Consider the following 25,508-nt stretch of genomic DNA (forward strand, 5'->3'; position numbering starts at 1 on the left):
TGTACGAAGCCTGCGGCGCGTCACTTTTATTTGCCTTTGAGGATTGGCTCTTGGATGAAATCCTCTGGCTTTTAGCCACAACTGAAACGGTCTCATGTGCAACAGCCCCAGAGTGGATGCTGAAGCCATGAAACCTAACATCCTTTGATACTGACGAACAGTGCGATATTGGCCTAGCCTGACTTTGCTCATGGTCTGCCGAATGGTCTCGATTCGAGCGGGAGACCGTTGTGCCCGCATCGTGATCGAATCCCAAACGATCCCGAGATAAGTCGTTCTCTGGGCAGGAGAAAGAACACTTTTCTTGGTGTTGAGTCTCAACCCTAGAGAAACTAGATGAGCTAACACGATGTCTCTGTGTTGGAGCGCCATCTCTTGCGATTGTGCTAGTATTAACCAATCGTCGATGTAATTCAAAATGCGAATGCCCTGGAGTCGTAATGGAGCCAGTGCTGCATCCATGCATTTTGTGTATGTGCAGGGTGACAAGGCTAGGCCGAATGGAAGAACCCGAAATTGGTACGCTTCGCCCCCGAAAGCGAACCTCAGGAATTTCCTGTGTTGTGGCAATATTTCTATGTGAAAATATACGTCCTTCAGATCGATCGTGACGAACCAATCGTGATGTTGAATCTGCGTCACGACCGTCTTGACGGTTAACATCTTGAACTTGAGTGCTTTGACTGTACGGTTTAAGCCTCGAAGATTGGACGCAACCCCCCATCCTTTTTGGGAACTAGGAAGTATCTGCTGTAATAACCTGACTCCCTCTCTGGAAGAGGAACATGTTCTATGGCCTCTTTGCTCAGAAGAGTTTGCAGCTCTTGCGACAGTGCGTGCATCAGCTCCGGTTTCACGGAAGTGGAGACCACGCCGTTGAAACGCGAGGACGACGAATAAATTGGATTCTGTATCCTATCTGTACTGTGCTTAATACCCACGCAGAAATGCCTGGCAGAAGTTTCCACGCTGCCAGACTCTCTGAGAGTGGTATCAACTTTAACACTTCCTTTTGAGGGGACGTTAGATGTTCCGTGTCCTGAATGACGGCAGGAAACAACGGAACATGTAACATTTCGCTGGAAACCGCTGCCCCCCGAAGCACGAGAGGTGGCGGGGATGGAGAGGTTTTGTGGGGGTACCGGGAAGGGGCGGTCAGATGTAATACGCGCCCCGTCCCGTGGGGGGCTACCCCCACCAGACTGGGCGCCAGACCATCGGGACTTCTTCTTTTTGTTGATGATAGTCCTGAGGTCTGGCTTGGGAGGCTGCTGAGCCTGGCGAGCCTGTCTCCAGTTCTTACTAGGAGGAGCACGGCTCGCCACGCTCTGCTTCTTCACCTCCCTAGGTCTTGAAGGACCGGGGAGAGGTTGGGTGGCCAATGGCCCCTCCCCTTGAGTGCGGCGAGGAAGGAACTGAACAAACGCCTCCTCATGTTTTTTAACCTCCCTGAACCTGGTGATGACTGTGTCGCCAAACAGGCCCGAGGGAGAAACCGGGGGGTCCAGGAGAAAGACACGGTCTTTATCCTTTATCCCCGTGAGGTTGAGCCACAGGTGCCTCTCCGTGCTAACCAAAGCAGACATAGAACGGCCGATGGCGCGGGCCGTTTGCTTAGTGGCACGGAGAGACAGGTCCGTGGCTCTGCGCAGTTCAGTAAACGCTTCCTCATCTATCGTTGTACCCGCACTCAGGTCCTTCAAGAGGTCAGCCTGGTACGCCTGTAACACAGCTATTGTGTGCAGCGCAGCACCAGCCTGACCTGCAGCTTGGTAAGCTTTTCCCACGAGCGAAGATGTTATTCTACACGGCTTCGAGGGGAGGGTAGGTTTTTTAAGCGAAGATGCAGACCCAGGCAAGAGATAGCTCGCGAGCGTCTCTTCAACCTGGGGCATCTCCGCATACCCCAGCGCCTTCGCACCCATGATAGTCGAAAAAGTCGACGTCGAAGGCACAAAGACACGAGAAGTATATGGTTTTCTCCATGACTTAGATAGCTCATCATGGAGGTCCTCGAAAAAGGGGAGAGACTGATGTTGAGGTCCCTCCCCCCTGCCACCGGACAAAAACCTATCCTCAAGCTTACTGCGTTTGGGGGTCTCTTGTTCGCGAGGCCAGTCAATCTGCAACCTGGCCACCGCGCGAGTAACCACCTCGAGTAATTCCTCGACAGATTTATCGTCGCGCGAGGAACGCTCAGAGGTTGGCTGCTCGAAGTCCGTAGACCCAAGAGATTCATTATTGTCCCCTGCGTGAGCCGAAGAAGCACCGGGGTGCGCTTCGGGATCACGCGAGGGAACTTGTGGATCTGGTGAAGCAGCAAGGGAAAGGGACGGACCCGTCTCTTGCTCGTCAGCCACATCCATTCGGGAGCCCCATGATGATAATGCGGGTGCGGACTGAAAGTAGCCGAGAGCGAAGACTGAAAGACGAGCGCGAAGCATTTTAACTGTGAAGAAATCACAATGCTCGCACTCCCCTGACTCCAATGCAGCGGCCGCATGCTCCTCCCCCAAACACACAAAGCAGTAAGCGTGTGTATCCAGTTCTGACATAGGACGAGAACATGGAGGGACACAACGCTTAGCTTGCTGACTCATTTCTCTTTTTACTTTTTGAAACTCTTTATATATCGTGAAGAGATGAGAAAGAGTGAAAAATCTGCACACTGTCAGGTATAAAGCTAAATAACTCCTAACAAAGAGAAAGCAGAGAGAGAAAAATATATATATATGCTTGCACACCAAACACAGAGAGATCTCTGAAGACAAAAGACCTGTCGATGCACCTGTGGCTCATCTATTTATAGCCTCGTGTCGCGGGTGCGCGCCGATGACGTCACCGACCGAGGCTATATTACTTCCGGTCGATTCCATCGACGTGTTTACACACTATATTCACAGCAGGTCACGATTAAAGACGTTCCCAATGCGCTGAGCAGCGCAGCATCGATTGTAGCTTTTGAAAGGGAACTATTTTTAAATACAGGTCACTTTCAAAGCCGCAAACTCTGTCATATAAAATGGTCTTACTGGAATTAGGGATGGATGCAAAATGTGGACTTTTGGTCATTAAAATGAGTTATCAATGGTAATTAAACAGCCATAGTAGGAAAAAATACATGGAAGTCAATGTCTACCATCAACTGTCTGGTTACCAACATTCTTTAAAATATCTTCTTAGTAGAAGAAAGAAACTCATACAGGTTTGGAACAACTTGAGGATGAATAAATGATGAATAAATAATGTTTTTTGAGGGTGAACTATCCCTTTAAGCTCACTGGACACTCTTTAACATTTAAAACAATACAATATTGTTTTGTTGATTTTACATATGGAATTTTATTTTTCATTTTATAAAAATGTTCAAAGCAAATGTCTTATAACCCCTTCATGATATCTTATAGCTGTTTAAATGAAGACTTAACTTTTGTTACTTTACTTAAAGCAGACAAAGACCACTTATAAATATTATGACCACAAGCGCTTTAGATGTTTAAAAGAAGATTTTGTTTTTGTCACTTTACTTTAAGCAGTAAAAGACTACTTCATAAAATGTAGTATGATACTGAGCAGATCTTAAGTAAACAATGTCAAGATATGAGATTTGGAAAGTAAAAGATATGAAACTATGGGAAATATAATCCATTATAACTTAAGTGGATAAAAGTATGTCCATTCTGTGTTATAAATCATCATATTCTTAATAGTTACCACAAAAAAAGTATGTATTATTACTGTTGTTACGATTATTCATGAGATGATACAACACTTCATAAGATTGTTTATAAGGGATTATGTGTGTATTATAATGCATTAATAATAATTTAACCACAAATAGGTAAGTAGTATTATATACTGTATTGTACCTGTTGTTGTGATTATTTATAAGATGATACAACATATTATAAGGTTGTTTATAAGGCATTATGTAAATACAGGCTTCACAGTGTTACCAAACATTTTACAACAATGAATTGAATATTAATTCATATCATGTCTGTCTGACGCCATATGACGTCTATCTGTCTGTCTGTCTATCTATGTTTGTCTGTCTGACTGTCTAATCGTTCTCAAAATAAAGTTTCACCCCTGACCTTAATTTTTGCAAAACATTTTTGTAGGCTTTCTCTTTCTGATTAATTATTGTAAATCCTATTATTGTATTGTATTATTGTATTAAAACCAGTCTTCCATATTTTTTTTGAATTTACTAAATAAAATTGCTCTGAATCCTGTTGAGCAGGCAGTTAGTAATATGAAAGCAATGTTTTATGACACACCCGTTTCATGATCTTCTCCACTCCCTGCAGTGTATAGCAACGGTGTGTTTTCGAGTCACATTCTTCAAGAATTTCCCCCTTCTGCATTTTTACGGCATGCTCATTTGCCATCAGCAATTCTAAAATATAAGAGATGGATGTCAGATGTGAGGAAAGGAGGGAGCAGCCAGAGAACAAAGCAGATAAATAAAACTATACAGAGGGGAAATTAAAGTCAGACAGAAAGAAACAGAGATGGCCATATATCACGGGACAGAAAGAAACAAAGATGGGCATATAGGTCAATATACATCACCTCAGTATTAATTTTCATTAATGCCAGAACTTATTATAATTATATAATTATAATAAGTAATTATATAATAATTTGTCTTTAAAGTTTTAAAGTAAAGTACTTTTTAAGTAAGTGTTTTTTCTCATCACCAGGTGTAGCCTATGGAAGCTTGTTTCCGCCACGGAATAAAACAGTTTAAAAGATAATTGCCACTTTGTATCTAAATAATTCTGACACTTTTTCTTACATCTTGCAATTGTGACTTTTTTTTTTCTCGCAATTGTGAGTTTATATCATACAATTCAGAGAAAAAAGCCAGAATTTTGAGATAAAAAGTTGCAATTACCTTTTTTATTTTTTATTCAGTGGCGAAAATAAGCTTCCATAGTAGCATAGTAGCATAGTAGCTCCACCCATCAGTCACGTTCAACGTTACGTCAGAATGAACTGATGTATTGTAATCCCTATGGAAAGTGCCACAACTGCTGCCCCTTCCAGTGCCCCGAGTAAGCCACATAGTCCCCCGCACCTGTTGGGGTGGAAGAAAGAACAGGGCTTTGAATGGAGAATGTTGTTGACCCTATACAGAGAGACTATTGGATAACACTGTGAAAGCGTGCCTATTCCAACTGGAAATGAGCGCTACAGAGACCCCATCCTGCCCGTAGGGAGGTAACATGTGGAGTTACACATATAGAATGACCATTAGGACAGTGCTACATATGGAAGACCTCTCTGGTATATCCCGCCTTGTGCAGGGGTGGAGTCGATACTGTTAGAGAGATGGCAGAGTGGACTCTGCCAAGGGAAAGACACGGGCTTGGCAACAGGGAGGTCCTACCGTGGAAAAATGCAAACATGGGATCACCTAGGAGGGGAATCACAACACATAGGCATCTAGTCTAGTACAGGGGCTGAACAACCGGGCATACACACAAGTACTAGACCTGGCATTAGATGCCTCCGCCGCAACTGACTGCCGAGGATGCTGGAGGAACTCTACCAGGGTTCACCAGCCGGGGAACACACCTGAGGAGCAGATAGGTGCTTGTGTCCCATCCTCAGAGGAGAATGGCGTAGCAAGTGAGACACAGAGCCAGCATTCCCACATATTATCTGTTTGTACCTAACACACGGGAAGAAACCGCCTCCACTCGGAGATTGTAGATCTTGTGAATGTGTTGAATGTGAATGTGCTGCCCAGCCTGCAGCTATAGAGGCGCCGTGTGCAAACTCCCAGCAGGAAGCAACACTCCGAGTCAATTGGTATGCCAAGACGATGTATTCACTATCCATTGGGCCAACCTCTGTTTGGAGACAGCATTTTCCTTCTGCTGGCCTCCATAACAGACAAAGAGCTATTCTGTGGTTCTGAAGCTCTGTGTGCAGTCCACGTACAAACGCAAGGCGCGAACAGGACATTGCAACGCAAGGGCTGGGTCTGCCTCCTCTGGGGGCAGCGCTTGCAAGTTTACCACCTGGTCCCTAAAAGGAGTGGTGGAAACTTTGGGCACATAACCAGGTCGGGGTCCCAGGATGACTTGAGAGCTGGCCGGTCCGAATCCCAGGCACGCTTTGTTGACTTAAAATGCCTTCAGGTCCCCCACCCTCAAAATGGATTTGAGCGCAGTCAGGAGCCCTGTCTTCAAAGACAGAGATCTTAATCTCTTCTGACTGCAAGGGCTCACAGGGTGCTCTCTGTAGGGTCGTTAGGTAAAACCAGGGGATGAGTCATGGCCGAGGAGGATTCAACGTCCTGGCGCCTCTCCGGAACCTGATGAGTCAGGAACCAAGTCGTGTTTCCCCAGAGACTTACCGTCTATTGCGTCGTGATGTGCGGATATAACTGCGGAGAGTGGAGGGAGAAAGCCTTCGCTCTAACACGTCTTGCAGAAAAGAAAGCATGACATTGATTGGGCATCTAAGGGGGTCTTTCCTGCAGGAAGAACACCAATCAACGAAGAGGCTCCACTTCAAAGTGTAAGCACGCCTCTTAGAGGGAGCTCTAGCTGAAGTGATAGTGTCAAGTACCGCTGGAGGTAGGCCACTTGAGTCCTCCGCGTCCCATCCATAGACCACACGTGGAGGTTCCAGAGGTCTGATATGCGTGCCATATGGTGCCCCATCCCTGAGAAAGCAGGTCCTTCCTCACGGATTCACCAGGTAGGGGCTGTCACAAGGAGCATAAGTTCTGGGAACCAGGTCCACCATAAAGATCTGCTCCTCGTCCTCCCTGACCATGCACAGTGTCTATGCGAGCAGGCTCACTGGGGGAAACACATACTTGCATAGAAATCAGCACAGAAACCGGCACAAGGGACTACAGCACTGCTAGCAACTCGAGGCAGTTGATATGCCAGGCAGAGTTGCCTGAGCACCAGGTGCCTTTGTTCGCATAACTGATCTTGCAACTTGCCAGTCGTCGAGATAGTTGAGGTTGCAAATGCCCACTTCCTTCAAAGGGGTAAGGGCAGCCATCGCTATCTTCGTGAAGGCGCAGGGCGACAGGGACAGCCCAGTGGGGAGGACCTTGTACTGCTATGCCCATCCCTCGAACGCAAAGTGCAGTAATGGTCTGTGTCGAGGTAGGATCGAGACATGATAGTACACGTCCTTCAGGTCAATTGCTGCAAACCAATCATGGTGATGAACGCACGTTAGTAAGCGTTTCTGTGTCAGCATCTTGAACGGAAGCTTGTGAAGGGCCCGATTCAAGACACGCAGATCCAAGATCGGTCATAACCCACTGCCTTTCTTGGGCACAATGAAGTATTGGCTGTAAAACCCTGAGTTCATATCAGCTGGAGGGACCGGCTCTATCGCGTCCTCACCAGAAGGACTGTGATCTCGGGGCAGGATGTGTTTGTACTTTTGTACTACTGAGAACTGCTGGGCAAATTCACTTTGTGACCTCCTCATGCACTTCCGGGAACAAAGGGACCAGAGCGGGATGCTGCTGTTCAGCATGCCCTGCCCAGAGAAACCAATCATCCAGCCGTGAGCATTAGGAATACAGTGGAGGGTTCCACACAAGCCTGACGTTTGTAGCGGCCCGGGAAAGCTCCACTTTCACATGAATGCTTTATTTTGCGTGTCAGAATGTTTGAATCCATGTGCTAACACAATATCACTGCAAAGCTGCTTTGAAAAAAAAAAAATCTGTATTGTAAAAAGCGCTACATAAATAAAGGTGACTTAACCATCATATATTCTGCTATATAAAGAGCATAAAATAATTAGAGCACCATTTACTTGCCTCAAAAAGTCTGGTATTATTATTATTATTATTATTATTATTATTTATTGCTACACTTCAATATGTGAATTATTCCATCAGAACATTAACACTTTTAGCGTTGTCAGGCTTTAAAAACAATGGTGCTTTAAAACAATGGCAGCCTCCAATCAGAAGTAATGGTTGGAATAAAATATCAGACAGACTGAACTGCATCAATAAGCTTTTCTTTTACCTGACAGACTTCAATTCTTTAGACATATATGATAATGCTGACATTTACATTCGCTTACATTTTAAGAGAGAGAACATTATGTGAAAAAATTACTTTGTTAGCGGCTATCTTTAACACAAACCCGTCCTAAACAGCACGCCGCTGTGTGCATCGGTCCATGTTGTGCATGTCAAATATCAGTCATAATCAATAAACTTAATTTCTTATGTTTTTTGTATCAATATTTATTTATTGATCCTTAATAATTTCATTTCAAATTCAGTTTCTGAATGTTATTTACATATACACTTGTTATTCATGATCAAGTATAGTATTCAATGGAAACTTATTTTGACCATTAGTAACGTGAGGCAAAAGAAGTTAGAATGAAGGATAAACTGAAATTCACGGCATTTCAACACAACTTTTGCTCACGTATTTGAAGGCTGCTATTGGATCATCGAGGCTAAACGTCATATTATGCGATTACACATTACTTTACAGAGAACTTACGACCTACTAACTACGTTCTGCCTTACGAACAAATGGTGCAATGGAATAAAGTACAGAGTTAGTTGCAAACTAGCTAGTAGTTACTAAGCCTCTAGTGTGGACTTTACGTTCCAATTTAAGAAAGAACTTACGAACGGCTGGTGCAACCCCACCCAGATGCATGTATTGATGATTCTAATTTGATTATTTTATATCCGATTGTTGATATTTGTGTTTTGAAAAAGTTTTTGATTGATGTTTTGACTACTAACCAATTTTCTACATTAAAAATTGTCTTTTTATTTGGGCTAGTAAAATTTATTTTGGCCTACCAAAATCTGAAGAGTGCCTGCCCGAAGGGCTACCAGCGATTTAGAAATTTTGCGAGCCCTGTGGCTCTCTGCTGTGTAGAAAGACCAGATCGGGGAATAACAGAGGGGACTCCAACTTTTTCACTGTATCTCAGTCTTGATCTCAACATCGCAATGGTCATCTGCCGGCAGTGGGTGCATGACTCATCAACGAATGCTTCCTCAGAATGCTTACAGCTCAGACACATGAGAGATTGTGGCTGTCAGATGGGGCCAGGAAACAACTGCATCCAGAAACACATGGGTGGAATGACATCTTGAAAAAGACCCAACATCACACCCGTGTTTACTCTTTTAGGGAAATTGCTCTTTAAATGTTGAAGCGCCCAGAGGAATAGCCGCTGCACTAAACCGTGAAAACACTCAGCAACCGTAACCTCCGCTGAAATGCGGCATTACACCAACACAGGAACAGCTTTCCTCTTGTTCCATAGACTCTCTGAACGATGACTGAAGAGCAGACTGAAACAATGCCTGCTCGGCTCTGAAGCAAAAGCTTAATGTGTGAGTTTGCAGGCTGCCTTATATACCCGGAAGCAAAGAGTGGCTTGCGATGCAAATCTCACTCGCCAATGTGCATTGGCTTGTTCTGTTACCACTCGAAGGTGATTGGGCTCTCAGGCGAGATCCCAATACCTTAGTTTAGTCCGACGTAACATCGAACGTGACTGACTAATAGGGAAACCTGTTGATACTGTGACTCAAACCTGAATTTCTCACCGTAATGGGAAAGTTTTCTCTATGGTATCTTTATCTATTTTTTCCCCCTTTTCTTTTCCTCTTGCTTGAAAATAAAGTGATTTTTTTTTACCTGGCTCACAGAGCTGATAACCTTCCTGTTCTGCCAACCGTTTGTGCAAGACATGGCCAAAGATTGTGGGAAGGAGGAGGACTGGGCGACAGATGGGAGGGAACTGAGGTGTGACCAGGGTGTAAGGCATCAGAGTCACACATCTGCTCTGCACACAGCCATAACCTATGAAGAGACAGATTTACTTGACACTTAAGATTAAAAAAAAAATTTGCCTGATGCTTATAATTAATTGAATGATTCACAGTTAACACACACACACTCACAGAGTGTGAGAGAGAGAGAGAGAGAGAGAGAGAGAGAGAGAGAGAGAGATTGTAATTGAAGTTTAATCTGGATGTTATGAATAAGGTTTAATATGTTTTTATTCAGAACTGGTTCCATATTAAATATTTCTGCAACTGAATGACAATCTAATCTTTGTGAGACTTAAATCAGTGTAGTTACTGAGTAGTTGTACATATGGCAATGTGTAGTTGTCATCAGTCAGTAGGATTTTTCTAAAATAAATGAAGTATGTTACCAAATTGTTTGTTTAGTGTTGCATTTATGCAGCCTCCAAAATGTCCATGAAAGGTAATTAAGACGACAGTGTAAAAACCTTTTGCAAGAAGTGTTTGAATTAAAAAAAGAAAGAAATATTGAATCTCACTGTTCCAAATATTTCCTCCTCAAAAGTACTAGAATAATTGTTAATGGAACTATTAAGAATCAGAAATGTCTTGTTTCCCATGCCTAGTTATGAGCAAAACAGCTGAATGAGTTTGTCTTGTACTAACTGTCCAGTGATGTGCTGTTGTCATCTTCCACACTGACCCACAGAGGGTTTCTGCTCTGTTGACAGGTGCTGACGATCCTCACCTCTCTCTGCTTCTCATTAGCTGCAGTTCTCTCCTGTGGACAGAAAACAAGTACTGAGGACTAATGTAACAGATATTCTACCAATCTGTGCTAATAATGCTTTTTCATGACAAATCTCGACAGAATCTAACAATGCAAGTCTACAATCATTTTGTGCATGTCTGTCTCTTTAATCTTGATGGCAAGAATGCATGACTCATTTTTCTTTAATTAGTTTGAATGGTTTCTGTCTATGGCTAGTTTCAGAGTTATAAGTTACACATTATTATTCACTCAACATAGATCTTCATATCACACCCAGAGTTCAATATTTTGGCAAGCATTTCCGTAATTCCACAGTATGGCGATACAAATCTAGACAAGAATTTCTAAAAACAAGAATTATTCATCTGAAACATGGACTATGACTAACCTATGACATGAATTATGACTAAACTTTTAATTCGTCATGTCAAAAGGGCAGCAAAGACAATCAATTTATAGTTCAGTTAAGCATTGTGCAGCATTCCATTAACTTCATGTGTAATTTGTTTAAACACTGAGCAAAATTGCATGTGAGCTTTATTAGTATAATCTTAATATACACAAATCACAATAACATAAAGTTAAAGAAACAGAGAAAAATAATTTCTGCAATGACTATATGGACTGTGTGAATTTACTGATGGATTCTCACCTTTCTGTGAGTTTTGCGAGGGTAGGTCATATCCTCTATAGCCCTGATTAACAGCCTCTGTGCTCTGAAAAATGTACAAAGATTATGTGCGAGTGTCCGTGTGTAAAGTAGTAATATTGTGAAATATTATTACAATTTAAAATAACTGCAAAATATTATTATATTTTGAAATGTAATTTATTCCTGTGATGACAAAGCTGAATTTTCAGCAGCCATTACTCAGTGTCACATGGTCCTTCAGAAATCATTTGAATATGCTTTGGTGCTCAAAAACATTTCTTGTTATTATCAGTTGCAAACAGTTGCTTACTATTATTGTAGAAACTGTAATACTTTTACTTGTTTCAAGATTATTTGATGAAAAACACCATTTATTTGAAATAGAAATCATTGTAACATTATAAATTTCTTTACTGTCACTTTTGATAAATTGTGTACTTGCTGAATGAAAGTATTAATTTCTTGCAAAGCAAAAAAAAAAAATTAACTGACCACAAACTTTTAAAAGGTAGTATAGATGATGAAACTACAGGTCTAATGGGTTCACATTTTTACACACAATGATAATTGAAAAATTTGTGCTTTTCTTCTGAATCCCAGGAGCTATACGCAGGAAAATTGTACATTGACTGGGTACATTTTACAATGTAAAAAAAAATTCCCAAGATGTAAGTTTTGCTAATAATACAAATTATTTTACTACCTGTAGTAGTTGGGCAGAGCCCCACTCTGAAGGTCTTCCAGGTGAGAAGGGTGCACATGACTGGCCCACCAGAAGCCGTCATTGGAATGGTGAGTGTTTGTAACATGGACAATGTCATTACACTTGACCGGCAGGGTTCCTGCTACATCGCCCGACAACGTCATATTAACACGGACATAGAAGGAATCACCTGACATCACTTCTCCATTTTTTAGCTGCTGTAGAAGGTTCTCGTAGGCTAGGAGAAAATCAGCAGATCTTTATTTTGGTTTAGTACATCTCTGACCTTAACAAGCAATCTTGACTATTTACATTAAATAAGCCATCCCAAATCAAGGTTAAACATTATCAAATCATTTTGGTTCAATTAATGAACACACACAGTGGAAGTCTACACACACCTGTTAAAGAGGTCATGAATTGAGAAATCAAATTTTCCTTGAGCATTTGACATATAAGAGGTCATCATACTATATGAATATCCTGTAAGTTTCAGAACTGAAAACTTACTTTTTAGTCCAAAAACAGCTTTTTATTGTAACCAAGACCAGAGAACGGCTCATTATAGAATGTGCTTATTTATGATGTCGCCTCTGCAGGAGAAAATCAACACCAACTTCATTGCAACTTCCAAAGGATCCTAATGCTAGGGATGTAGTTATTTATTTTCAACAAAGTAAAAGTCTCAGTTGAGCATTATTTATTTGTATTCGGTACATTTCACTGTGGATTCTTTGGTAAATCAGTTGCAATTTTGGCACAAGCTTTGCAGACTTTTACGATATGGACTCAACAGTAACGCCACAACACGCAAGTAACTGTGTTAATTCTAATGCCTGATCTCTGACCACTGATTTCAGATATGTAATGATTCATGTAACTACAGTCAGATGTTCTTTGTCAATGTGTCAGTAAATCAAACCAGTGACTAAACGGTTAACTTCACATTGTTTCTCTTAGTAGGATGAAAATAATCTGTTATTTAAACTGTGATTAAATTATATATAGAAAGCGATAAAAGAACGCTCCCTATACAATCGCTGGAGTTGTCAAACAAACAGCCCGAGTTTATCAATAACTGAGTTCTGGACTCTCACCAAAAATACCCTTATAATCAATGACAAATCTCTTATTTACATCGTGTTTGCACTGTTAGTTATGATTAAAGCATTCGCGAGAGAAGAGAAATCGAGTAACAATGACAAGATCACTACATTAATGCGCTCAACATGTCTGTGATACATGGGCTACAATGCTCATTATTGCAACCTTTCATGGCACAATCTAAATATAATGCTATAGATCTAAATATAGTGCTATAATCAACACTTTTCACGATTAGTTAACCTTGGCAGCTGTAATAGTAAAAATGTGGTAAAAGTTTACAAGAGGGTTCCACATGTAATACTTAGCTATTTCATTTGCAAAGATGTTAGCCAATCGTAGCAGAGGGCATTTACACTGAAATCACACAGCAGACACACCCTTTCAGGCAGAGCATTCAAATCATAGGGCTAAAATCAGGGTAGGAAAAATGCCTTTTATTTTTTAACTATGACCATTTTTTTATGTAAAAATCACACTAACATTATAAGTGCACCCCAGGAAAAAAAATATAAAATTATTAAAAAATGCAGTTGATGACCCCTTTAAAACAGCAGTTTTTTTCTGATGTAAAAAATGAACAACGAAAAAAGTAATAACTTTTGCACCTTCAATGTAAAAGTTGCTCTCAAGAGGCCTACAGCCACATTAAAAGAGTTGCAGCTCTTTCTGGCAAGTACTTGCTCCCTACATTTGATAACTATCTCTAGTATTCTCCATCCGTCTGGGCTATGGGCAGGGCCGGTGTTATGCAGAATTTCATCATTACCCAAAACAAATAGCTGGTCAGATTTGTGCCACAGAGCAGCTCTATGCATATATGCATTCATATTTTCTCCTGGTCCGAAGTTCAAAAGGGGGGAGGACAAAAGGCCTGCAGAACAATAGATCTTGCCACATTAGTGGGGACATTAGGTACATAATCTGGTGTAGGGTATAGAAAGGCTTTCACCGTACCTTGTGCATATTACAGACACAAAGGGGAAACCGATAGGGCTTGTAGTATCCTATTCTTTTGAGAGACATAATAGCAAGGAGAAATAAAGTTTTTAGCATCAGAAACTTCGCTGGAACCTCCTCAATAGACTCGTCTCCATACCATAGACTCTGATCTTCAACCAGATGGAACTGGATAATGTTATGAATGTTCCAATCCAATCTGACTTCTGACCTAATGCTGCCTGAATCATAATCATACACTGTTCATTCGTTGACCAGAGGAGAACTGGCCCCCCAACTGAGCCTGGCTTCTCCCAAGGTTTTTTTTCTCCATTCTGTCACCTGATGGAGTTTTGGTTCCTTGCCACTGTCACCTTTTTCGCCTTTGTCGCCTTTTTCCCCCTTTGTCGCCTTTGGCTTTTGTCTTGCTTAGTTGGGGACATTTAATTTAATATTCAACAATATTATTGATCTACCTGCATTGACACCATTAAATGAGAACTGAACTGAGCTGGACAATGACATCACGGTTTTCTCCAGAGTGGCCATATCACCCTGTAGCCCAAGACTGGTTGCCCACTGAAGCTAAGCAGGGTTGAGCCTGGTTAGTACCTGGATGGGAGACCTCCTGAGAAAACCAGGTTGCTGCTGGAAGAGGTGTTAGTGAGGCCAGTAGGGGGTGCTCACCCTGTGGTCTGTGTGGGACTCTCTGTGGTCATTAAAAATCCCAGGATGTCCTTCGAAAAAGAGTAGGGGTGTAACCCCGGCATCCTGGCCAAATTTGCCCATTGGCCTCTATCCATCATGGCCTCCTAATCATCCCCATATACTGATTGGCTTCATCACCCTGTCTCCTCTCCACCAATAAGCTGGTGTGTGGTGGGCGTTCTGGCGCAGTATGGCTGCCGTCGCATCATCCAGGTGGATGCTGCACATTGGTGGTGGTTGAGGTGGTTGAGATTCCCCCTTCCATGTAAAGTGCTTTGAGTACCCAGAAAAGCGCTATATAAATATAACAAATTATTATATATATAAATGAACTAAATTAATAACTTTTTTACAACAAAAATGAACCATCACTGAACTTACTTACAGTTAGCTGGACTGTGACGCTATTTTCTTCTAGAAACAAACTTTGTTGCATTATTTTCCTGTTATCTCTGTAAAGCTGCTTTGAAACAATCAGAATTGTAAAAAGCGCTATATAAATAAAGGTGACTTGACTTGACTAGACATAGGAACTCACCCACCTCAGGGTGGAGTTTCCATTCCCCAGGCCTCAGCCCCTGCCTCAACAGGATGTCTGCTCCCTAGTTTTGGCACCCAGCTGTAAGCTGTTCCGACGGAGCTAAGATCAACCAGTCGTCTATGTAGTTCAGCATACAAATGCCCTGGAGTCGCAAAAGAGCCAGTGCTGCATCCACGCATTCGTGACAGTGTGGAGTGACAAGGCTAGGCTAAAAGGAAAAACTTGATATTGGTACTCTCCGTCCCCGAAAACAAACCTCAGAAGCTTCCTGTGCTGTTGAACGATGGATAAATGGAAGTATGCGTCCTTGAGATCTATTATGACAAACCAGTCCTCTGACCTGATTTGTGACACGATTTGCTTTTCACAGAAGGATTTGGTTGGCGTAGATCTAAAATCAGATGCAAACCCCCATTCTTTTTTGGAGCAATAAAATACCGGTTGTAAAACCCGAACTCTGTCGGGAGGAGGAACATGTTCTATGGCCTCCTTCCCCAACAGAGCTTTTACCTCCTGTTCCATAACCAGGGCTTGTTCGGGTCATACCACTGTGGACAGGACCCCATTGAACCTGGGAGGGCAAGACCCAAACTGAATTTTGTAACCTTTTTCTAGGGTGTGCAGGGCCCATTGAGATCTAGAGAGAGAAGAGAAGAGAAGTCTCTGGTGTAACTTGAGCAGCAAATTCAGCGCCCTGAAGATACGATTTGGCAGGGAATGACCAAACTGACTGCTGTGGGAACCTCTTTAGAGGGAGCAATCATCCCAGTGCCACAAAACATCCTCGGGCAGACACTGAGATATGGGCTTGCTGGAGACCTCTGCGCCCCCAAAGCTACTGAGGTGGCGGGGTTGGCAGAATGGTCTCCTGAGGGCACAGAAAGGAGATGGCCAAAGTAAAATGAGGTGTAATTATGTCTTCCCTCAGAGGCCTGACACCACTAGCATCAGAACCTTTTCACCAAAGTCTTCTTAGAGATAATATATCTTAGATATATTGTCTTTTTAGAGACAAAGTATACTTTTTATCTGTCTTACCCCTAGAAGATCTCAGCCAAGAGCCAGATATCTCTGGAATGCCGCAGCCTTTTTTTTTCTCCTGAAACCTCTTGACGACTGAGGTGACATTGTCACCCAAGAGGCCAGGAGGGGCAATTGGAGCGTCCATGAAAAAACTCTTATCTTTCTCTTTTATACCAGACAAGTTTAGCCATAGATGTTTCTACGTAGCCACCTGGGCTGCCATAGACCGGCCGACTGACTTGGCCGTCTCTGTAACGTTTAGATTACAATGAAGATGAAGATGAAGATGATCCAGAATCAAAAATTAGTTAAATTTATTAAACTAAATCCAAACAGGTACAAACAAAAGCGAGAGTCTACGAAACAGAGTGCTGTGCACAAACAACACCAGACAACTGAATTAACCAAAATAAGGGACTTAGATACACAGTGATAATGAACAGAATACAAACAGGTGTGATCATTAAATCAATAACCATGGTGATAAACTAGTGGTGGGAAAATGAGGACAAAGGAAACAGGAAACCATAAGCAAACTAAGAGTCCTTGAAAATGAAAACCAAACACAATGAAAGTGTGACAGTCTCCTTGGTGGCTCGGAGAGCACAGCTCTATTATTGCGTCTGGGCTCACACCCTCACCCTCAACAAGGTCTCTTATCAGGTCAGCCTGGTATGCCTGCAGAATGGACATAGGCCTAATATGCAGACACGCTGTGGCCTGACCTGTGCAATGCATTTATTCAGTTCGAAATAACGAGGAACAATACGTTTTTATGAAATGTAGTGGAGTAAAAAGTATGCTATTATGCTTTGGAATGAAGAGAAGTAAAAGTTTACCAAGATAAAAATATTAATATAAAGTACATTCATGTGTATATACAGGTTTGAATTTTGCAGACATTTTATCCAAAGTGACTTTGCATCCAAAGTATACATTTCATCAGTTCATGCATTCCCTGTGAATCAAACCTATGAATTACCATTGCCAGCGCCATATACTCTAATTTTCTCTATAGCACACAAGTGATTGCTTTAAAATAAATAATTTAATATATAGCATGTATCTGTCACCATGATTTTGCCAAGTAAGACGTGTTCCTGTATCAACATATTTTGTTGATCCTGGAGCAACATTCCAGTCTGAAAATTTTGTCCTACCCCTATCTCTACCCATGAACCTAACCCTATCCATTACTTTTCCCTAAAATCAGAGGGAAATGATAGAAGAATAACACTGATGTAGAAGAACCTAACCCTGGTTGTAAACCTAAACTTGACATAAACTTGTCCCTCAAATCTGATTGGTTGATTGGAATGTTGTTCCAGGATCAACAAAGATGTTGATCCAGGAACATGTATTTTGTGAAATCACATTCACCAGCATGTATGATTCTGCGATTGTGATTATTTGCCCTTACCATCTTGGCTGGGTCTCAGTGTAATGTGGCATGGTCCCTGGACCTGCCCCAGGGCCCACAGGGCCTCCTCCATAGTCGTGTCTTCCAGAACCATTTGTACAGTTCTCTGCTCCTGCTCACACTTCAGCTATAAATACCAAATTTTGGTTTTGATTAGTTCCCACTCAATTTAACTGCAGCTAAAAAACCTGAATATCGCTCCAGGGATATATATGTATAGTTACACATAACACATTATACACATAACACATTATAGACTTCTATAATTCAATGTTAGGCTGCATAGATCCTGATGTACTCATTACATCATAAGAAGAATGGTGTGTACGCTAATATTAGTCTCTCTGTTTATCCCAAGGTTTACCGCAGTCTGCCGGATTCAGGCCGTATCCAGATCTGATGAAGGACCTGCACTTGGACACGACGACAACGCAGTCCTGAAGTGTCAACTAGTCTCTCTCGTTTTTGCGGGTTTGGGTTTTTGAGGTTTGTGCAGAGATAACCTTATTTTCAAGATTTTTCAAGGCTTGCACCTTGGAATCTATTTCAGGGTTTGCTTTCTCGAGCCACCAGGCACTGTTGAGCGTGTTGAGTGTTTTCTGTTAGAAAGGTGTCGTGTTAGCGGCCCCTAAGTTAATAACTAATAATAACTAATAACTAATCTTTGCAACGGAAGTGAATCAATCAATCAAAACTAACTTTAGCTGGACAATAACTTTATTCTAGAGCTGCAATAAAGCCAAAACAATCCCTGTTACTGTAATTTCCTATTATCACTGTAAAGCTGCTTTGAAACAATCTATATTGTTAAAAGCGTTATATAAATGAAGGTGACTTGACTTGACTATATATATATATATATATATGTGTGTGTGTGTGTGTGTGTGTGTGTTTGTGTGTGTGTGTGGTATCTTTCCTTACAGGTTTCTGTTATTTGTCAGGGCATCTTATCTTTGAAAGAATCAGGAGAGACCTGCCACTGCTTTCATAACTGAATTCTCTTCGTGTCTCCTTCCACTTTGTTTTTCAGAGTAAATTACTTCACTATCAAGTTAGACTGGTTCCCACTCCCCACCTACCCTTAGATTAAGCCTTGTCTGTTAAGGATTTGGCGGTAACCCTTCCTTTTACAGTCCCCTAATTACTAGGTATTTACCGGGTTAATATATGGTAAGTTATAGTTGGTTATTGGTAATTACCACAGGTAACAAGTATGTAAATGCAGAGAAACTACAAACTAATTACTGAGTTTTTACCTGGTAAGCATATGGTAAATTATAGTATTTTAGTGTGTAATTACTTAAGGTGATTAGTATGCAATTACAGAGAAACTACCAGGGAAAAAAACACCACTGTTAAATATCAACTCAACAAAGTAGCCTACTGTGTACTTGTTACCTGTTTAGGTTGGTAATAACTCATATTTAATTGTGTACGTCCTCAGAATGTAGGCAGCCAATTTTTAGAAACACCTTCAGTATTACCCATCAATTCAAGTTAGATGTGTAGTTATCCTAGGGTTATGTTGGTAACAGTCCATGTTTATTTATTACTATCTTGAAATTAAGACGGTAGTTTCCAATAAATTACCTTGTCTTACATAGTTGTTGTTCATTGCTACACCCATTTATAGAGGGTTTATCAAATAGTTTACCTTACACTTACCTGGTAACTACCCCGCAGGAACAGTTTTCCCTAATGTCATGGCACATCTTAAATACTGGGTATGTTCTTGCAGATGTTTTTACAATTTACTCAGTAAGTAAAGTGCAACTGTACTGTAAAATGAAGCCTTGTTTATTTCCATGGTATTACCGGAATTGTACCATATAACCTGATCATTCCCTTTTCCATATAGTCACTTTTTTTTTACCTCGTATGTCCTGCAACGTTACCAAGGAAAACGTACTCGGTTACCTAATGTAACCTCGGTTCTCTCTAGAAGAGGGAACGAGTATTGTGTAAGTTGCTTACGCTACGGGAAAGTCTTCTTTCTTCGAGATCTGAAGCCAAAAAATTATCCTTAATTTTGTATTCATTGTCAACGCAGTGCGGCAGCCGGCAGACCAAGGCAGGCTGTATAAGCGTGCTCATTGGCTGCTCGGCGGCAACTGCTTAAGCCTATCAGTGAGCCTCGTGAAACGTGGCCTCCAATGAGGGCGCTACGCGCCCTCCACACCCTTCTAACCGTCAAGATGGGTGTGGCCAGAGTGTATATAACGAAGGCTCACAGGCTGAATATCTGGTTTTCGTAGTCTGAAGCGCAAAAGCTCGTGGCGCGACACGGCAGGTTACGCAATACTCGTTCCCTCTTCTAGAGAGAACCGAGGTTACATTAGGTAACCGAGTACGTTCTCTTACGAGAGGTTCTCTCGTATTGCGTAAGTTGCTTACGCTACGGGAACCCATTGTCAACGCCGTGCGCGCCGAGCATCCAGCACTTGAAACCCAGGGAGACCGGGGAAAACATTCTGCTGGAACAGGTGGCCGGTCGGAGAGACGGGCCAACACAGTACAAAGCACTTCACTCAGTGTATAAAATAGAGCAGCGCCGCCGGTCTATAAGTATATATCAGTGCAAAACAGTGGGGCCGGCAGCGCGAGCCCACACAGTACATAAGCACACATTAGGGGAAGAAAAGAGCGACATCATCGGTCTTTTACGAAGAGAATAACCCCCCGCGCAGCAGAGTGGAAGACGGGCGGCCAGCAGCGCGGGCCAGCACCGGTAAACAGCGCGTAACGGGGAATGAGAAACAGAGCGGACCAGCCGGTCTGAGTATAAAACACTTCACCCTAAGTAACATGCCAGAAATATCGTCAGCATGCGAACGTAGTCTGCACATGAGCGACTGGGCAGAGCATACATGTCACTTATACTGACAGCAATTTAGCCTGTAAGGCGGGAACTTCCAGGTTATAAAACCTCACGAATGTCGATGGGGAGGCCCAGCCCGCCGCCATACAAATATCGTGGATAGAAATTCCACTGGACCATGCCCATGAAGAGGCCATGCTTCTAGTAGAGTGGGCTCTGATACCCAGAGGGCACTGCAGGTGTTTGGAGGCATAAGCTGCTGCAATCGCGTCCACTATCCACCTGGACAGATTCTGTTTCGAGGCGGCGAGACCCTTGGTGCGCCCGCCGAAGGAAACAAAGAGCTGCTCGGAACGCCTGAAAGCGGCGGAGCGCGTGATGTAAACTCTCACCGCCCTGACAGGGCATAGGAGGTTATCACTGTCCCCATTATCAGATGCTGGCAGAGCCGAGAGGGAAATAATTTGTGCCCTAAAAGGGGTTCCAATCGCTTTGGGGATGTAACCGTGTCTCGGTCTGAGAATGACTTTCAAGTCGTTCGGTCCGAACTCAAGACATGCAGGGCTAACAGATAGCGCGTGCAAATCCCCCACGCGTTTTACTGAAGACAGAGCTATCAGAAAAACGGTTTTGAGCGACAGGTACTTTAAATCCACAGATTCAAGCGGTTCAAAGGGAAAAGCCTTCAGGGCCTCCAGGACCAAGGACAGATCCCAAATAGGAACCGAGGGGGGCCGCGGGGGATTCATCCGTCTGGCTCCTCTGAGGAAGCGGATAATAAGCTCGTTCCTTCCTAATGTCTGGCCGCGCGTCGTCTCAGCGAACGCTGCAATAGGCACATACACTTTGAGCGTGGAAGGGGACCTGCCCTTGTCCAACAGCTCTTGTAGGAAGGAGAGCACCCGTGGGACCCCACATGCACGTGGATCTAAGCTCTTAGTAGCGCACCATTTAGAAAACACCGACCACTTAGACGCGTAGAGCCGTCTCGTGGAGGGGGCTCTAGACTGCGTGATCGTGTTCACGACCCATTCTGGCAGGTCAACGGGTATCCGTTGATTACCCATGCATGCAGAGACCATCGTTCTGGATGGGGATGCCAGATCGATCCACCGGCTTGAGAGAGGAGATCCTTTCTCACGGGGATCGGCCATGGGGATGAGTGCGACAGCCTCACCAGCTCTGGGTAACAGGTTTGGTTCTCCCAACGCGGGGCTATAAGAAGCACTGGGTGGTGCGTTTCCCTGATCCTCGCAATGACCTGTGGTAACAGGGAGATCGGGGGAAAAGCGTACAGCGGGAGGCTGGGCCATGTCTGGGACAGCGCATCCTCGCTTTTCGAGAAAAATTTCAGGCCGTGAGCGTTGTCTCTTGACGCAAAGAGATCGACCTCCGCTCTGCCGAATAGGCGCCAGAGAAACTGGACTGATCGGGGGAAAAGCATACAGCGGGAGGCTGGGCCATGTCTGGGACAGCGCATCCTCGCTTTTCGAGAAAAATTTCGGGCAGTGAGCGTTGTCTCTTGACGCAAAGAGATCGACCTCCGCTCTGCCGAATAGGCGCCAGAGAAACTGGACTGTCTGGGGGTGCAGGGACCATTCTCCCGGGGGAATGATGTCTCTGGACAGTCTGTCTGGACCGACATTCAGGTGGCCCGGCACGTGCGCGGCTCTCAGCGAGCGCAACGAGCAGTGAGCCCACACGAGAAGGCGTTCTGTCAGCTTGCACAGGTTTCTGGATCTGACGCCGCCCTGTCGGTTCACATAGGATACCACTGACATGTTGTCCGGGCGGACTAGCACATGGTGATCCTGTATAAATGGGAGGAAGCGCTTGAGCGCGTTCTCGACCGCTATCATCTCCAAACAGTTTATGTGGAGGCATTTCTCCTGGTCTGACCACAGGCCAAAGACCGGTTTGCCCTCGAAAAGAGCGCCCCAACCTGAGGTGGAAGCGTCCGTCGAGATAACTTTGCGGTGCGAGATGGCTCCCATTGTCACTCCCCGCTGGTACCAGTCGGCCGCTAACCAGGGCTTCAGTGCTGAAACGCAGCTCTGAGTCACTCTGATTCGAATGCCGCCGGAAGCCCAGGCTCTGTGAGGCACTCGGGCATTCAGCCAGCGTTGTAGCGGGCGCATACGTAACAGACCCAGCTGAAGCACTGCTGCAGCTGAAGCCATACAACCCAGCATCCTCTGAAATGTCTTGAGAGGTGCGGTGCTGCCCGGCTGGAAAGACGCGGCCAGGCGTCGAATGCAGCGCGCGCGCTGTGTCGACAGGCGGGCCGTCATTGCCACAGTGTCCAGATCCAAACCCAGAAAAGAGGCTGATTGACTGGGCACTAATGAGCTCTTGGTCCAGTTGACCGTGAGCCCCAGGCTGTCCAGGTGGCTTAGAAGCACTGTTCTGTGGGCGATGAGTTCAGCCTCTGACTGCGCTAGAATTAGCCAATCGTCCAAGTAGTTCAGAATTCGCATTCCCCGACCCCTCAGGGGAGCGAGAGCCGTGTCCATGCACTTCGTAAATGTACGGGGTGCCAGCGACAGGCCGAAAGGCAGGACGGTGTACTGATATACCTGACCGTCGAAGGTGAATCTCAAGAATGGCCTGTGACGGGGTATTATCTGGATCTGAAAGTACGCGTCTTTTAGATCGAGAGATATAAACCAGTCCCTCGGGCGAATTTGCGCGAGAATTTGCCTGGTTGTGAGCATTTTGAACGGTCTTCTCATAAGAGTTTTGTTCAAACGTCTCAGATCCAAAATTGGTCTGAGAGCTCCGTCCTTCTTGGGAACGAGGAAATAACGGCTGTAAAAGCCCGACTCGCTCATAGAAGGGGAAAACCGGTTCTATAGCCCCTTTGCACAGAAGTGTAGCTATTTCTGCTCGAAGTAGATGTGCTACTTCCCCATTCACTCTGGTCTCGGTACGGCGGCGAGCGAACTGCAGAGTATAGCCCTGTTTTACTGTGCTTAGCACCCATTCTGACGCGCCTGGAATAGCTTCCCACGCTTTCGCGTGTGCAGCCAGGGGCAGAATGGCCTCCGAGCTCTGATTGCCGCGCGTCGCGGGCTCGAGAGCTCGAAACGGAGGCGCGGGCGCAGCGCGCGTGCTCTTGGTGCTTAGATACGGCAGCTCGCATGCAGCGATAGCTGGCCGTTTTACACACAGTATCCCAGTGGCTTTGGACGGGGAACATACAGTGTGAGGCGCGACGCGCGAGGGCGGCGTCGGGGCGAAATGTTTGTTAGTATGTGTGAGCGCTCGAGGGCGGGCACAGGACTTACATTTAAAACATGACTGGTCGTGAGAGGCCGTGTGACAGAGCGGGCAGTGAGTAGGTGTGGGCACGGGGAGGTGGACACGTGACCTACATTTAACACTAGAGCGGCTTCTGCCTGCTTTATGAGAGTGGGCTCTGTGAGAGACACGGGATTTATAGTGCTTGTGTGCAGGGGTGAACACGGAAACGTGGGCACATTCACTGCATTTGAAACACATACAGCGTGAGCCGTGCAACCAGACATTATGCTCATTTGAGATTTCTCTGGGTCGCCGTGAGAACGGTGGTTGCGTGCAGGCGAGCGGGTAGATATACCGGCTCGTTGGCTGCGAGGTAAACATCTGCAGTAGCCATGGCAATGGGGACTGACAGAGCGTGAAGCTTTGACAGTGGTCCAACCGCAGCGGGACTTAACCGTCTTTTTTTCCCTCGTGTATAGAGGCTCAATAATAATCGAGCACCATGAGTAGGAGGGGTGCGAGAGGCGGGTTCACTTTCTGTATGTAAGAAAAGCTGGCCGCGAGCTCGGAGAAGCGAACAGCATAAATTTTATCTGTTGCGAGAGCCGGGATCGAACACAGGTCTCTAGTGCGAAAGCCTATAATTCTGCCACTGTACCACAGAGGAGAACACAATAGCTTTCGGTTAGCGCGAGCATATAAGTGAGCGACCTCAAGTTTGTTTGCAGGCGTGCGTGTAATAAAAACAGGCTCGTTTACTGCAATAGTAATATTTCCAGCCGCCTGAACTTAAGAGCGGACTGAGAAATGTGTGAGAATTGGCGGTTTGTCCGGCCACAGCGGGACGAAAACACTCTCTCTCCTCTTTTCGCCGGTGAGTGAGGCGCGCGCGCTGAACGTTAGTGATGGGCGGATCGATCCTGAAGTATCGATACTTCGATACTGACGTGGTATCGAAAAGGATCGATCCTCACATAAAAATATCGATCCAAATGTGTGTTTTTTTACCAGTAATGTTTTTTATTAATTTAGCACGCAATTTAGTTAGTAAAATAAGTTTCTAAGTTGAAAAATAAGCGAATGTTAGCGGATAATTGTGTAGGATAGAACTTTTTCTCCTAGTCATCTGGATACAAGACGAAACCAATCAATCACAGAGAGCGTGATCGGGAGTTATTTCGCAATAAACAAACCAAAAGTGTAGGGGTACATAACAGTTCAAAATGTTGACGTCAGTAAAATTTGTTTACTGAAATTAATATTTTTATTCAACAAGGATCGATGCATTAAATTAATCAAAAGTGACAGTCAAGGGTTTTTACACTGTTAAAAAAAAATCTACTTCATAAATGCTGTTCTTTGAACTTTGTTCATCAAATAATTCTGCATAAATGTATCATGGTTTCCACAAAAATATGAAACTGTTTTCAACATTGATAATAATAAGAAATGTTTCCTGAGCAGCAAATCAGCATATTAAAATTAATTCTCATCATGACTGGAGTAATGATGCCGAAAATTCAGCTTTGATCACATGAATAAATTACAGTTTACTATGGCATAGAAAACAGATAGCCCATGTTAAATTGTAATATTACAGTTTTTACTGTATTTTTGATCAAATTAATGCAGAAGAGAATTAAAAATGTTACAGGCCCCAAACTTTTGAACAGTAGGCTAGTACTAGTAGGCTAATACTATAATTAGGGTAGTTTTGTAAAAGTCACTGACTAATTACAGTCGAGTTGACAGCACAAATCACAAAATATTTAGGCCTAGTAGTCATGAAAAC

At 43.8% G+C, this 25,508-nt stretch overlaps 1 protein-coding gene across 3 annotated transcripts in view; it reads right to left on the reverse strand.

The window, feature by feature from the left end:
- card14 (caspase recruitment domain family, member 14) overlaps window positions 1–25,508 on the reverse strand; it is a 51,683-nt gene that overhangs the window by 4,281 nt on the left and 21,894 nt on the right. For 2 of the 3 annotated variants that reach the window (XM_084128058.1, XM_084128057.1), the window contains exons 14-19: window positions 17,656–17,782; window positions 11,921–12,158; window positions 11,218–11,281; window positions 10,460–10,574; window positions 9,681–9,845; window positions 4,284–4,402 (exon numbers count right to left, since the gene is read on the reverse strand). In XM_084128058.1, the coding sequence (XP_083984184.1) occupies window positions 4,284–4,402; window positions 9,681–9,845; window positions 10,460–10,574; window positions 11,218–11,281; window positions 11,921–12,158; window positions 17,656–17,782 (828 nt within the window). Of the gene's footprint in view, window positions 1–4,283; window positions 4,403–4,903; window positions 5,087–9,680; window positions 9,846–10,459; window positions 10,575–11,217; window positions 11,282–11,920; window positions 12,159–17,655; window positions 17,783–25,508 lie in introns of all 3 variants that reach the window. The other variant, XR_014608178.1, reaches the window with a different exon arrangement.

Source organism: Abramis brama (genome assembly GCF_963993115.1).
Source record: "Abramis brama genome assembly, chromosome: 11".
NCBI classification, from domain to species: Eukaryota; Metazoa; Chordata; class Actinopteri; order Cypriniformes; family Leuciscidae; genus Abramis; species Abramis brama.